At 27.0% G+C, this 17,298-nt stretch overlaps 1 protein-coding gene across 1 annotated transcript in view; it reads left to right on the forward strand.

Annotated features, from left to right (window-relative positions):
* LOC100197001 (FHIP family protein v1g243165) overlaps positions 1–17,298 on the forward strand; it is an 86,077-nt gene that overhangs the window by 27,552 nt on the left and 41,227 nt on the right. The window contains exons 2-4 of the mRNA XM_065812888.1: positions 6,298–6,456; positions 9,055–9,141; positions 9,870–10,040. Coding sequence (XP_065668960.1) covers positions 6,298–6,456; positions 9,055–9,141; positions 9,870–10,040 — 417 coding nt within the window. The remainder of the gene's footprint in view (positions 1–6,297; positions 6,457–9,054; positions 9,142–9,869; positions 10,041–17,298) is intronic.

Here is a 17,298-nt window from a genome sequence, read left to right on the forward strand (position 1 = left end):
CATGCCTATTAAAAATATTTAAATATAACATTTAATTTACATTAAAAAATGCGTTAATTTCAAATAATTATTAAAAGGATCCCAAATCACCGAGACATGCTGTGTTCATGTTAAAGAGAATAATAAAAAAAAAATGTTTGGGTTAAATTTTTTTTTGTTTTAGTCGAAGCTCACCTTCTTCATTTTATTGTAGGCCTAAAAGTCAGTTTAATATACGTCGCAATCTTTAGACTTGATAGTTTATTCAAGCGCATTTTATTCCTAAGAGTCCATGACATCATTGATTTTTTTTGTTTGCGTAAGAGGTTAATCATATAAACAAACAAAAAAGTCAATGATGTCATGTACTAAAACTCTTTGGAATAAAACGTGCTTGTTTTTCTTGGTATTCATTTATTCTTTTGTTTTAATCAAAAAAATTTAGCACAAACACTTTTTTTTATCATTCTCATGAACACAATATGAACACATGTCTCGAAGGTTTGGGATCCCTTTAAAATTAATTTTAAAGGGATCTCAAACCTCTAAATTATTTTATTTAAAGCCTTTGCGTAAAATAAAAACTTTAGATCAATGGTTAAAAATTATTCATGACATAATGATTTTTTTATTGCATTTAAATTGTTAAAACATTAAAACAGTCGTGGTCAATTTGTAAAGAAAAAAATAGTAAGCGTGGTCAGTTACAGTGTTTGATTGCACCCCATTCCTGTTTAAGCCTGATGTAACAGATGCAAATAAAATAGATGTCTTATTTTTTCTATGTGGTGCACAACCTGTTTTGACACAACAAAGATGCACAAACAGTTCCGGACTATTTTCAAAAAGAAATCTAAATCTATAATGATTTGTCACAAGTTAATATCTACTAAACAATTTGAATCAGAAAAACTTTTACTCAGCAACAACTATGGAACTTGCGAATAAAGAAACTAAAACTTTTTCCTATCTGAACAGCATCATTTCTTTTTTTTTTTCATATCTTCACTTCCAACAAGGCTGCAAGCAACCACTATTAGAGTTAGAAGTTACTGGAAGAGAAAATATGAAATTTATAGAGCAAGATAACGATTAACAGGCGACTTAAAAGATTGCAAGTTATATGAATCAGGAAAATGAGATAAAGGAAGCGAATTCCAAAGGACTGATGCTCGAGGAGAAAAGTTAGACGAATAAAAAGTTTTGGAACACTTAGGAACAGTCACAGAAAAAGAATGAGACTTGAATTAAATGACGAGTAACATGAGAATGGATTTTAGTTGATGGCACAAGAGATGCTAACTCATTAAAGCAGTGCCCATTATTGTATTTGTAGAAAAGAGAAAGAGAAGCAAGATTATGACAATGTGATAATGGTTGGAGGTTGGCTGCAAGAGTAGGTCCAACTATGTTTACAATGCGTTTTTGCACCTAGTCTAAAAGAGAAAGGGTATCATTGGAAGATCCGCCCAAATATGGCAACAGTATTCCATACAAGGACGGATTTGAGATTTATAGAGATGAAGAATATAGTCCTGAGTAAGAAAGTGGCGAGTACGATGAAGAGATGCAACCTTAACAGATGCTAATTTTGCAATTGACTTAATATATGGTTTCCAAGAAAGATCGGAAGTAAGAGTTGATCCTAGAAGATGAAAGGTCGATAACTCATCAAGTACATTATCGTTTATAAATATAGGAAGATCTAGATTATTGCGATAACGGTTAGCTGAAAAAAATTGAGTTTTATCTAAGTTAAAGTTCACCAGCCACTGGGAGCCCCATGCTGTAGCAGAAGCGAGATTCTTTTCTTATGGAGAAGACCAGCATGCTAAACTTTATCAAAAGCTTTAGAAATTTTGAGAGCAATAGCCTTCATCTATCTAATACACAATAAAACCTATCAGTTATTATTGTTAACAAATCAGCAGTAGAATAAGAAGATCAAATGATAGGTTTAGAGAACTTGGATGATAGGTTTAGAGAACTTGGTGATGACGATAGTTTTTTGTGTTTTATACTTTTTGGTACTTTAGTCATTTTTAAATTTATTAAAGAACTTGACTCAAAGCACAGAGAGTACTCCAAACACTATTTAATAGTCCAAGAAATTGCCTTATTACTATTAATAAAACCTAAGCCGTAACAAAGGGCTCCAAATGTGGTCTTGGCAATGCACACCAAAAGTACAAACAGGGACACCATCCATGTGCTACATGGCACTGTTAGTACTCTGATATTTTACAGCTGTTGATGGAATCAGCCTCTCTGAGAGCTACCACAGAGTTTGGGAAACCTAACTACCAGCCAGCCTCAGAACCATAAAACTGAGTTTTAGAACTGTACCCTTATTAGAAGATAATAGAATGAGTTACCTAGTTAAAAAACCCTGACACAAGCTAAAGCCATGCATTGAGTCAAGAAGATCCAGCATTCAACATCCTAATATTAAAATGTATTCATAATATATTGGAAACAATTTATTATGAATATATTTACACCAGCCTTATAGATGAAGATGGGATGTGAGGCTGGTCAACAGATAGAATCTGTTTACCCTTTAAGACTTTGCCTAGGAGGCCTTTTACAAGAAAGTAGCTGGATGCATTTAGCATATGCCCAAGATGAGTATTTTTATCGAGACACCGACTCAAGCTTTTACTTAATCAAGAGACCCAAGATTGTTTAAATCAAAGTTGGCTTATCCTAGGCTTTGCCTAAAAAACCGTATCCTACAAGGCAGCAAGACATTAAGAAGGTTGACTTTTCAGAGCTTATTTTTAATTTATAAAAGGTGTGTGTTTTATTAAAAATTTATTTAAATCTTTTAAAACAGTTTTTATGATTAATTTTAATAATCATAAAAACCTTTTTAAATATCATATTTAAATTTGTTATAATAACAAATTTAAGTAACAGCTAGAGTTTATCAAAATTAGGTTGTTTCAGAAGCTATTTTGTTGCTGTGTTCCAAATAGCAAAAGTTCCAAAAAAAAGTCATCATTGACTGTTGAAATAAAGGTAACTTTTTCCTTTCTTAACAATAAATCCAACTCTTCTTGAAAAGATAGTGAAGCTGGACTAGCCTGATGACCTTCAGAATCGCCAGAATCAGAAGGCCACTACAGATGAGGAGGCTACTTAATTGTGGTTATAACCCTCTCTCAATTCTATAACTCCGAAACACGAACCTTGACGAACAAGGCCGCTGCGCGGAGAAACAAGTTGAATTCATGTGCGACAGATGGTTTTATAATACCCTGTAATAATAGACTTGTTTCAATATTTTAATACAATATTACAATAATATTTGTTTAATTTTACAATATTATTTATAAGTGTAATATAATTATAAGTGCCTCAGTGGCAACTGAGACATTTTATAATTCTATTTAAATATTTGATGACTCCACCGTCCCAACTAGTATTTAAATTTTTAAAATCGCCAAAGGTTTGTCAATACTCTTTTCAGTCAACTGATTGACGATTTGTGAAAATTCTTTTTCAAATCTTTTCATATTTTAGAGTTTAGGTTGCTTTCTTTTGAGAAAAGTCAAATGAGCAATATCCTCCAAGTTTCATACAAGGGATCGCTCACAAATTATGTCATAGGATAAGGAAAGGGGTAGGGGTTACCAGTTTTGTCATGATTTCTTACAGGAGGAGAGGGTATTTAATTTTGTTACGCAACAAACTTTTTTTTTTAGTTTTCGATCTAGGAAACCTTTATTTTGATTAAAAGAGTGCCAAATATAAACCCTCAGTTGATGTATGTATACTCGACTGGAGCCTATTTAACTTAAATTGGAATTGACTTTTTAAATTGACTCAAATTTCATTGGAATTGATTTTTTAAATTGAAATGAATTTTAAGTCAGTAGATCAATGTAGACACTAACTATATTAGTCGATGATACAGCTGTAGCCACAGTCTATGGTTATATCATGGATAAATAAATAAATAATAATATTTTTAAATTATGAGATAAAAATTTTTAATATAATAATTGCCAAACAATAATATAGTAGTAATATGCATAGAACATGCTTTGAAAAAAAAACATAAAAGATACTGCATCATGATTTGAACCTGCAACTGTATTTGCGTTACTATTAACGCCACAACACTACACTAACTTAACAACTGAAAAATATTAAAATTATATATTTATTAAAAATCTAATATCTTTCAGAGGTTGTTTTTTTTGTTTTAGTCACTGTTTATTTATACCATTTTATATGGAACTAAAGGAGTGCAAAAAAAAAATAATTAAATAATAATTAAAGTTTATATTTATTAAAACGTAATAATTAGTTATTTAAAAGCAGTTATTTAAAATATTAAAAAATATAAAATACTATTGTATTTAAAACCATAAAAAAAAAATTCAAATCTTTAGTGGGGGGAGGGTTACAAATTTGTTGCATAATTTAAAAGGTGGGGGTGGGGGAGGGTGGGGTCAGTAAAATGTGACAATTTGATACTAGGGGATTAGGGGTTCAAAACTTTCAAAAATGGTATGATGTCATTTATGGACTACCAAGCAATGTAATGCTCTTTTTTTAAAGTTACTGGAAATTTTACATTGAGTTATTTATTTTGAAAGTGGCATAAATCACCTTTTCAAAAAAATCAAGTTATCGATAATAATGATTGCTTTGTAACAGTATCTCTTCATTTGTGAAAATTTCACAAATATAATTCAATAATTTCAAATATAATTTTCAACACAATTGGTTTAAATTCTTTTCACAAATGAAGAGATACCGTTACATTGTAGTCATTGTTATCAATACCTTGATTTTTTTGAAAAGGTGGCTTGTGCCACTTTCAAAATAAACAGCTTATTTAATAATAAATAACTAACTTTTTAAGTTTCTATAAAAAATTGTCAAGAAACCATCAAAACTTTGGATCAATATAATTTGACAGTAAATCAGTTTTTTGACAGTAAATGATGGAAGTTAAAGGAGTAAATTTGGTAGTTAAAGGGTCCCAAACCTCCGAGACATGTTGTGTTCATAATAAAGAGAATAATAAAAAAAAAAATGTTTGTGCTATATTTTTTTGATTAAAACAAAATAATAAATGCATGCAAAGAAAAACTAACTTTTTTAATTTAGTCGAAGCTTGTCTTCTCCATTTTGTTGTAGGCCAAAAAGTCAGCATAATATACGCTACAATCTACAGACTTATAATTTATTTAAGCGTTTTATTCCTAAGAGCCATCATTGATTATTTTTGTTTGTTTACATAATCGATCTCTTATGCAAAAAAAACAAACTCAATAATGTCATTTACTGAAACTCTTAAAAAAAAAACACGCTTGAATAAATGATCAAGTCTGTAGATTGCGGCGTATATTATGGTGATTATTTGGCCTACAACAAAACAGAGAAGGCAAGCTTCGACTAAAATTAAAAAGTTAATTTTTCTTGGTATGCATTTATTATTTTATTTCATTCAAAAACATTTAGCCCAAACATTTTTTTATTATTCTCTTTAATATGAACGCAACATATCTCGTCTCGGAGGTTAGGGAAATTTTTTGCTAAAAACAAAAAAGTTTTGAAACCTTTGCGTAAGCAAACTTCTATAAAACTAAAACTAAAAATAATTTTTACCAAATTATTTTTAAATTTATTTTAACGTTATGTAAATAAAGTAATATTAATACGGCATTAGAAAATATACTGACCTCTATTAAAATTAAAATAATTTTAAATAATTGCTTTTTAAATATATTTTGTCTTTTTAAAATATTAAAGTTCACATTAAATTTTGCGTTAAATTTTTTTTTAGTGTGTTCATCAATATGGCAATATAAAAATGTGCTACATCAATGTGGCGATATAGAAAAAAAATTAGCTTTAAACAATTAATTGAAACGCTTTTAAATTAAGTTTGAACTGTTAATTGAGATGCTTCTAAATTAAAAAGTTTATTAGTTTTATGCTCTGGCTTATCCTTTATTTATTTTATCATTTGTTAAGTTCGTTTCCCTTTTTAGTTTATGGTTTGTTTAAATTAGTTAGATTTTTTCAATGCATTTTTTAAAACACGCAAGTTATCAATATATCCAAAAAAGTGTGCCAAGCTGTCAAAAAAAATTTGTATGCGTGGTCATATAAGGCGTGGAACTGCACGTGTCTCCTGAGTAGACTTGATGTATTTAAAATACTTTTTTTATTGATTTGAACCAATATAACCAAAACTAAAAATTTAAACAAAATGATTTATACGCTTAAAAGGGTTTAAACAATGTGTTATAAATTAAGTGTTATTTGTGATTTAATTGTTTCAGTAAATTCTTTTAGATAATTGCTGGTGGTCTTAGTGCACGTTACTCATCTCTTCCAACAACATTAGTCATGAATTCTGAAGGTTGGCATACTATTTCAAAAACCGACTTAGAGAATTTGCCTGTGTTGCGAGCATTCTTAAATTGTCTTTCTTTTTGCTGCAATGTTATGGATGTAAGAAATCATAACTTTTTTTTTTTAATTGTTAGCAATCGTTTTACTTATAAATATTAACTTTTTTAAATTTTAGGTGCTAATTTTCATGCAATATTTTTTAGAGTTTGGTGTGCATGATAAAAGCAACACAAATTGCTAAATTTTCATGCAGTATTTTTTAGAGTTTGGTGTGCATGATAAAAGCAACACAAATTGCTAAATGAAAACTTTTTTATTTCTATTTTAAGTATTGAAACATTTTATTAAAATCTTAAGTGAACTGCAATATTTTTTTGTTTCAAGACATTTAATTTAAATCTTCCACAAAAAATTATCGAGCTTGAGATCTACTATCCAACTTCTTTAACTGATATTCCTGATAAAATTTCATCAGTGTTTCTTTCAATCATATAATCTATTATTTATAACTTTTAATAGATTATATGATTGAAAGAAATACTGATGAAATTTTATCGGGAATAAAACAGGATTGCAAACCTATAATCTCATGAGATCCTGCATTTTAGTGCCTATTAATTTAATCTTATATTCAAACCTGCCTATTAACTCAATTTTATATTAAAGTATTTTTTATTTATATAACCAACACTTGCTCCTCAGCTTCAATCAAAAAAGGTAGTAAAACCTAGGCAGTAAAACCTTATAGCAAAGGTTATTTAGTGAAGTTTAATAGATACCATTATTCTGTAAAAGCAAATATAGTTTAAACTTATCTATTTACATCTGCAACAGCATCTGCTGTATCTTCTTTAGTATCTTTAGGAGCCATTCTTGATGTGCAACAACTTTTTTTTAGTCATTTTTAATTTGATTAGTCAAATGAAATATATAAAGTTTATATAACAGTAGCAATTTTAAATTTAATAACCACCTAGTATTAAATTTCAAATTGGTTTTAAAGTTGCTTAAATTCTATTATTAAACTCAGCTAATAAAAAATAAACATGTATAGTTAGGGATTGCAGCTGTTTGATTTTTCAGCTTCAAGCTGAAGCTAATCAATTTAATCTGCCTGCAAATTTAAATACATTCCCTTGTGTAGAATTTATCTCCAAGAAAATTATAGTTTTGCAATTGTCAATGATTGTGCAAATAGAGCTTAACAAAATGTTTACAATTGTCCAAAGAGAATTGTTGTGTAGCAATCATTAAAATCATGAAAGTAATATTAAAAAAAAAAATCTCTTATTAATCAAAAAATTAAAAAAAAAAAAGATTTTATTAATATTTCAAAAATATCATAATTTAATTATATGCTTTAATTTGTATAATGATTTATAAAGAAATTAAAATGGCAATTATCAATAATGGTGACTACTAGTATGTGACTACTGGCAAAGAATGGCAAAGGTTTAACTACTTATTACATGACTATTTTTAAATAAAATTGAGTCAAACGCCTATTGACATATGTCAGAGTTTATATTTAAGTTATTTTTAAGAAACTTTTTAATGGCAATTATTAGCAAGGGGGTTATTTTGAGTTTATACAATTGAAGAAAATAAAGATGGCAAGGAAGGATCATCTCTAAGCAAGGGGGTTATTTTGAGTTTATACAATTGAAGAAAATAAAGATGGCGATAAAGAATTTATTAAGGATTCTCAACAACTTAGTCCTACTAATTCCTCGTTGAAGGAAGAAAATCAAAATCAAATATAGAAAGATAAAAGAAAAATCTGGGCAAATAATGTAAAGATCACAAATTTGACTCTTTTGACTTTGAGAAATTATTGAAGAAGGAAATGTCTGCTTATAAATTTAATGGGGTAAGAGGCAAGTTTTAAATATAACATATAATTATTTAATAGCAATATCGCCAACAAGCGTAGAGGCTGAGTAAGCATTTTTAGCTGCTGGTTATATATACAGTTGTTTGAGAAGTAAATTTAAAGATACCTTGAGTAGTCTCTTTATTAGGATAACATTTTTTGCAATGATTTTTTCACATTTGATGTTTAAAACAATAAGTTATGTTTATGTTTTTTGTATTTTTATTTTATATTTTTTTTAACTAAAAGTTTCAAATTATATTTATTGAATTGGTTTATTTTTATTCACCACATCTACATAATATTTTTAAAATTATCGATTCTTTAGTCTGTTATCCTGAAATACTTACAAGATAAGTACAATTTACATTTTATTGTTTATGTGTATAAAAATAATAAAACATGTAATCTTTCTTGTGTAAGTTTTATTTCTCTGTTCAACACAATTCACCATCATGGCTAATTGTGTCTCTAAATGTATTTAGTGCTGCCACATTTTTTAAAAGTCTTTTTTGAAAAAGACTTTTTTTTGCGTGGTTTTCTATGGATTCTTTAAATCTTCTTTATCCCATCTGTCATATCTACAATCTTCTTTCAAAAAATAAGTTAATTATTTCTAATAAAAAAAAAATCAACAACGAAAAAACTCTTAATAAAGTTTTATTATATATAAAGTTTTATATATAATAAATTTTTTATATATAATAAGTTTTTTATATATAAATAAATTTTTATATATAATAAACAATTTTTATAATTTATGATTAGTAAATAATAGTATTTAGATAATAAACAAACTTATAAAATTAAACATTTTTTTATAGTGTGGAAATCATCTTGTAAATTCAAGACTGATATCTTTAATACACGATGGATTTTTAATGTCAGTACTGGCTCCTGCACTTAACCAAGTAGGATATGTTTATTTTTATGGTTTAGTTTTCAACTATTCAAAAAGCTGTTTTTTTTAGTTTTTGTTGTTATTAATATGTTAGCTGTTTGTTAGGTATTTTTTTCTAAATTTAAAATCGAAACTTTCATCAAATCTGTTGTCATCAAATCTGTTTTAAATGTGCTCTTGTCATTAAATCTGTTTTAAATGTGTTCTTGTCATCAAATCTGTTTTAAATGTGTGCTTGTCATCAAATCTGTTTTAAATGTGTTCTTGTCATCAAATTTGTTTTAAATGTGTTCTTATTATCAAATCTGTTTTAAATGTGTTCTTATCATCAAATCTGTTTTAAATGTGTTCTTGTCATCAAATGTGTTCTTGTCATCAAATCTGTTTTAAATGTGTTCTTGTCATCAAATCTGTTTTAAATGTGTTCTTGTCATCAAATCTGTTTCAAATGTGTTCTTGTCATCAAATGTGTTCTTGTCAAACCTGTTTCAAACCAGTTTTAGAAAGAGATTTGAAGGTTTCAACACAACTTAAAAAATTTATACAGGATAGATTTACTTCTTAAACAAACCTAATAATGATTACTTTCTGATTTAACTATTTTTTTTCTTCTTAAAAAGTAATTTTTAAACTTTTGTTTACATAAGTGTTTATTTGTTTACATAAGTATGTTTATTTGTTTACCTAGGTATATGTTGCTTTAAATCCACATTTATCTAAATATACATTTTATTTTAGTCTCTTATTGAAGCTCAGATAGCTGCTCTTGCATACTTGGAATTATCTCTACGTTTTATTACAAGTGAATATTTAATGGAAATATTTTTAAAATTTCTACTAACAGAAGCTTATGATAACAAATCAGTTATTAACTTGCTGATCAGCTGTATGACCTCTGATTCAGAAAAGGTAATTTTTCCAAAAAAATAGTTTTTATATCTTATTTCATCAATTTTTGTACAATTTGCACACTTAAGTGGATCTACTTACTTAATGAAAAACACCAAAAGATTAATAATAACAAAATTATGGTTGTTCGCAAGTCATTCCAAAAAAAAAAGTTCTAAGGTTCTAGTTCTTTTAAAAAAAAGTTCTACAGTTTTAGGTTGCAAGTAGTTCTAAAATAAAGTTCTAAGATTCTAGCTTACAAGTCATTCTTAAAAAAAAGTTCTAGGTTGTCAAATAATAGCATAAAATTCACAACCTTTAGTCTAATGTCTAGTTTGAATAAAATTTTATCAAAAAATAAGTAGCAATTGAACTTTAAAATGTTATTATGCAAATTTTTTATTAGAAGATATTATTTTGCTGCATTTTGGTACAACTTGAATAGTTTATTTTTCGACAAAAGTTAATTCCGTAAAAATTTTTGAAATTTTGCACAAAAGAATGCAATTTGTTGTATCTTTTTGCTTTTTTTGTATTCAGTCAATCCTGGATTCATCAAATATGAATGATGAGTATGCAAGACAAAATTTTCATCACAAATTCCTTCTTTCTTTAAAATTTTTACTTGCGATTGGTAGATAAGGATTCCTGTAACATTGAGAACTCAAAAAGCAGTTGACTTTGGTTAGTTTAGAATTACTTCTAGGTAACATTTCTAATTAAAAGTCAAAAGTTCTTTTATTAACATTCTGGGAAATTAAGTTTCAGAGAAATATTTATGTTTTTTTTTTGTTTGTTTTTTTGTAATAAAAATATTAAGTATTGTTTATTTAAAAAGTTTTTTTGTATTAAGTACATTTTTGTATTTTGTAAATGTTTAATTTAAAGGCTTAAAGTTGTTTTTTACAGTTACATTGTGACATAATGACTTTAGTACAGTTAGATTGTAACATAATGATTTGCGTTCTAAAAATCAAGCATATAAATGCTGCTTTCAAAACAGTAATAAAAAAACAAATATTTATTTTAATACCTACTTGACTAAACCAGAAAGAATTTTAATAAAGCAGTTATGATTTAGAGCAAAGAATTTGAACAGTCAAATGATCATTTTTTTTATAGTGCATGAAGTTGTGCTATAGTTAAAAAAATACTGAAAAAAAAACAACCAATTGAATATTACACAAAGAAGAAGGAAAAAAAAACAACCAATTGAATATTACACAAAGAAGAAGGAAAAAAAAAACAACCAATTGAATATTACACAAAGAAGAAGGAAAAAAAAACAACCAATTGAATATTACACAAAGAAGAAGGAAAAAAAAAACAACCAATTGAATATTACACAAAGAAGAAGGAAAAAAAAACAACCAATTGAATATTACACAAAGAAGAAGGAAAAAAAAAGAAACAAGAATAGAAAAAAAAAAATTTTTTGAAAAAAATCCGACTTAAATTATTTAAAACAGTTTTTAATACCACAAGGATCAGTTTTCAGTAGGGTACTACAAGGATTAGTTTTGAGTATAAAAAACATAGGTCAGTTTTGAATTTATTACTTTTTTATAACTTATATATTTGGTTTAACATAACAACATCAGAAAAAGACTAAGAGATTTAAAAAATAAAAGAATTAAAAGCAAAACAAACATTGGAATGTTAGAAGCAAGGCAACAAAAGTAAGTCAACTAAAATTGTGTTCCCAAGTGTTATTTATGATATATAATTCATAGCACAAACAGAAATAATATGTAAAAGTTATATAAGAAGATGATAAAAATAACAACATTAAAAAGTCCTAAAAATGCTAGTGGTGAAGAAACAAAACTCTCAGTGGTCTTCATAGTCATACTCATATTTTTTAGAGAACTCAATAGAGACAACTTATATTTTTTGGAGAACTTAATAGAGACTACTTATTTTTTTTGGAGAACTTAATAGAGACAACTTATATTTTTTTGGAGAACTTAATAGAGACAACTTATATTTTTTGGAGAACTCAATAGAGACAACTTATATTTTTTGGAGAACTCTATAGAGACAACTTATATTTTTTGGAGAACTCAATAGAGACAACTTATATTTTTTGGAGAACTCAATAGAGACAACTTATATTTTTTGAAGAACTTAATAGAGACAACTTATATTTTTTGGAGAACTCAATAGAGACAACTTATATTTTTTGGATTACTTAATAGAGACAACTTATATTTTTTGGAGAACTTAATAGAGACAACTTATATTTTTTGGAGAACTCAATAGAGACAACTTATATTTTTTGGAGAACTCAATAGAGACAACTTATATTTTTTGGAGAACTCTATAGAGACAACTTATATTTTTTGGAGAACTCAATAGAGACAACTTATATTTTTTGGAGAACTCAATAGAGACAACTTATATTTTTTGAAGAACTTAATAGAGACAACTTATATTTTTTGGAGAACTTAATAAAAACAACTTATATTTTTTGGAGAACTTAATAGAGACAACTTATATTTTTTGGAGAACTTAATAGAGACAACCTAAGAAAAAGAAATATTTATAGCTCTTTTTAACTCATTGCAAAATTCTATTAAATGAAATCAGCTTTTTTTTTTTTTTTAATGAAATATAATGTTTTGTTGATATCTATTTAATAAAAAATGATTATTGTTAAAAATATTTTGTTAAATTTAATTAAAATAAGCATTTTAAACTATATTTTTTGAAATTTATTTTAGAAAATGTAAAACTAATAATAATAATAATTTATCATCAAAGTTATTCATTAAACATCCTAACCTACAAACAATGTGCTGAAAAATATTAAATATCAATAAGTGGTGTTAAAAAGATGTACATAAAATATAAAACAACTGGTTCTGTTAAAAATTAGAAAAGACTTGGTTGCCCCCCTAAGACTTCAACAAGAACTGATATGCTAATTGCACGGATAGCAAAAAAAATTCAACCATAGCCTCAAGACAAACTATTAAAAAATTTAAATTAAATTTTTCCATTCGAACTGTACAGAGAAGACTTAATGTAAGTGATTAAATAAATTCTTAAAAAAATCAGAATAGAAAACTTATTAATTATATAAACTTATTAATTAGTGGTATATAAAAAAAAAATGTTTAGCATTTGCAAAACTGCATATTAACAAGGGTGAGGCATTTTTGGAACTTAGTGTTATAGTATGAAAAAAAGTAAATTTCAAATATTGCCTTTAAAAAACAACAAAGAGTTTGACACAGACCTTGTGATGCAGTCTTAGATAGAAATTAAAAAAAAACTGTCAAGCATGGAGGTGGCTTACTTATGGTTTGGACATGCTTTGCTTCAAATGATGTGGGGAGACTGATGAATGAAAGTATAATGACAGGACAATTGTATGTTGATATGCTTTCCAAAAAATTATGTCGATCCTCTAGAATTTAGATTGCAAATTCGTTTTCAACAAGACAACAACCCCAAACACACTAGCAAAGTGGCAGAACATTTAACATCATTAACATTAATATCCTTAAATAGCCGCCACAAACCTAAACCTTAACCCTATTGAAAATTTATTGGCAATTTTAAAATCTAAAATACCTCTTCTAAAATGCACAAACAAAAAAGAATTTTATGATGTTCATAGTGAAACTTGGAATCCAATTGGTGCTGGCAAATCGCCATAGCTTGTAAAAAGTATGCCAAGTTTTGAAGCAGTTGTAAAAACTTGAGGTAATGCAAAAAAGTACTAAAATGAAAATTAGACATGATATTCTTATTCATGATATTTTTGCATTTGTAATAATAGTTATTGGCAAAACAATTAATAATAAAAGCTTATTTTACTTTTGTCACACTTATTTTTGACAAAAGATAATTTTATTTATAAGAGATTTTTTTGCAATGAGTTAAAAAGAGTTATAAATAATTTGTTTTTTCTTTGGAATCAATCTTCAATAAAAAACATAAAATTATTGCAGTTATGTAGATCTTTAAGTAAATAATTTTTTTATTTTCAATTTTATTGACAATGTTACTTAATATTGTCATTGACTACATATATATATATATATATATATATATATATATATATATATATATATATATATATATATATATATATATATATATATATATATATATATATATATATATATATATATATATATATATATATATATATATATATATATATATATATATAAATTAGTGAAAAACACTTATCTAACTTTTTTCTTCAACTTTAAGTTTCACCACTGCTGGATCATCAGGAAGAGTTACCAAATCTCAAAAAAATTCAATTTATAGAAAAAAATATTTTACAGGAAGTTATAAATTATTATAACTAAAAATAAAAATAAAAAATATTTTTAATAACTATATTTTTTTGGCTAACGGGAAGTTACAGAAAGTAATTATTAAATAAATTTCTTTGGAATGGGGATAATTTAATTTGGTCATTTGTTTTTATAATTTGTTAAGAGCTATTTGTTTTCGTGCCTACATTTGCATTGTGCGGTAGTGGTGTTGTAGTAAAGCGCTCGCTTCATAAGGGAGAGGTTCCAAGTTCGATCCCCACCACGTCCCTGGTAGTACCGCACTCAACTTGTTTCTTCGCGCAGCGGCCTTGTTTGTCGAGGTTCGTGTTTCGGAGTTATAGAGTTGAGAGAGGGTTATAACCACTATTAAGTAGTCTCCTCATCTGTAGTGGCCTTCTTGGTCTTAAGGAGGTGAATAACAACAACAACAACAACAACAAAAAAAGAAAAATTTAGAAATTAATTCAGATTTTTGATTTAATAAATTTTCCTGATTTAAATGAGTAATTATTTCAAATTTTTCTTGCAAACATAGCATACATTTTTTGTAAATGTATATTATATATATATATATATATATATATTTATTTATTTATATAAAATACATAAAAACAACTTTTGATGGAACTCTGAGTTTCATGCCTTTCGGCAATCAACAGCCATTGTGTATTTCATCACTTAAAAACCGTTTAAAAATTACAAATTAAAGTTACGGTGGAACGAGTTCTGACGTTACAAAAACAAAACTAAACAAAAACAAAAAGACGTCGAAGGCTTTAGTCCCCGGTGTCGAATAAGGATAGTAAAAATTTCTTTGCATGCCGGCACTTTGATACTATTTCATATTTTTATTTAGTAAGTTTTCTCCTTTATATACAATATATGAAATTTCTCACGGAGACAAAGGTTGCAAACTTAAGATGTTTGATTGTAGGGCTTACATCGTGCTATTATTTTCTATGTAACAGCAGGTTTTATATTTTTCGATTTTAGCTTCCATATTTCTTTGGGAAGTTCAGTGTCATTTTTATATTTGGTTACATTGAAAGATTTAAGATGGTTGGCATATCTTAATTTAAATGTGGTTTCACTTATACCGAAATAAACTTTATCTTTGAATTGAGGATCTCCAGAATTTACAGTGGCTTGGTATATGACATTGTTAGAAAGGCATTGGTTATTTAATGGACAAATTTTTTTGTCTATGCAGTTGCATTTTTTTGATGTTTTATTTTTATCGCTTTGTAAGCTTTTATTGTTATGTGCATTTATTAAAGACTTGACATTAGGCATGCAACTATAGCTAACTTTAATATAGTTTCGATTAAAAAATTTTATGAAGCCTGTGTCCTAATGGAAAGTAAATATTGCTCTATTATTTAATAGAAAGTAAATAAATATTGCTCTATTATTTAATAATATTGAGCACTCTTAAACGCACAAGAGTATTTGTATTATTATTAAACCATAATAATAAATTATCTATTTTGTGTGTATATATATATATATATATATATATATATATATATATATATATATATATATATATATATATATATATATATATATATATATATATATATATATATATATATGTATATATATGAAGAGTGTATTTTCAAAATGCGGTATATCAATTTTTGTGGTATTGAGATAATTGAAGTTTTTTGCCGCACAATGGTGTCTCTTATATTTCAAAAACCATTTGTTGCCTAATTTATATACACATAAAGTATAAAATGATATGTTAATAATAAAAATCTAGGTAAATAAAAAAATACCTATTTTTTGATTTAAAAATCGTATTTGCGTTCAAAGTGCTGTATATCCTATTACTGCTTATCAGCAAAATGCTGTATATCCATTTTATAAATATGAATATCCACCTAACAGATATTATGGAAAGGTAAATAACTTTAAAATACCTAATTATTTTTGTAAATTAAATAAAATGTGAAATATTATTTTCTAGTTTAAAAATTTAATTTTTAATTATAACTTTATCAACTACTTTCTCTTAAAAATTAAAACAACAGGTATTATCTTTTACATTAAAAATTAAAAAAAATAGTTAGTCATTTCTAGAGTGTTCAGTATCTTCTCTGGAATCTTTCAGCAATGCCTCATACAGTGTGTTTACTGTGCCATCTGCACCCACAGCATTTAGGAGACAAAAAACATCTTTTTTTTTAGCATTTTTTACAGTTTTTTGTTGCTAGGATTCTTGGTTGAAAAGTGCCCCATTTCTTACCTTTCTTAAGTAGGCTATGTGAGATTGGCTCAGAATGATAGCTGCACTGTGCTATTTCCAGATGATCGGAATTAATAATCAATTTTTTTCCCTCGCTTATTTTAAATGTTTTTATTGTTTTCACAAATATTTTTACTTGTGCTTTAAAGTCTAAAGCTGACCAATCCTGACCAAAAACAAACACTTTTCCATGTCGGCTGAGAATGTCTCTATAGATATCAGGTTCTAGAATCTGCTCATGTTTTTTGATATCCTGCTGAATACGACCAAACACTCTATCTGCTGGAAGGTAGGAGTGCCCTCGTTCCGGGAATGTATGAGTGATAAGAAGATTTCTAAAATGTTGCTTTCTCAAAGAAAGAAGCATTGACACCATGTTTATGTTTTTGTTTTGTCCATAGCAGGAATCAGAAAATAAACAAAGAACCAATGCATTTGAACACAAATCAAAAAGATATGCAATCAAAAAATGCTGTAACGCTGAACAAATAATATTGGAATCTTTACAATTTTCACATTCCAACCAGATGAAAAAGTTAACATCATTTAAATGTTGAGTCTGGATGCCTCTGTGTACAACAACACCTAGTACATAAAGATAGAGTTACCGAGAATAGTAGGCTTCTCCTATAGGCAACTTTGGCAAAACCAGATTCTCCATCATATCAAAGCAAATGGTTATCTCATTTGGTTGTATATCATTGAGAAGGCTGTAAAACTTTTGTGGTTT

Source organism: Hydra vulgaris, chromosome 12 (assembly GCF_038396675.1).
Source record: "Hydra vulgaris chromosome 12, alternate assembly HydraT2T_AEP".
Lineage (NCBI taxonomy): Eukaryota > Metazoa > Cnidaria > Hydrozoa > Anthoathecata > Hydridae > Hydra > Hydra vulgaris.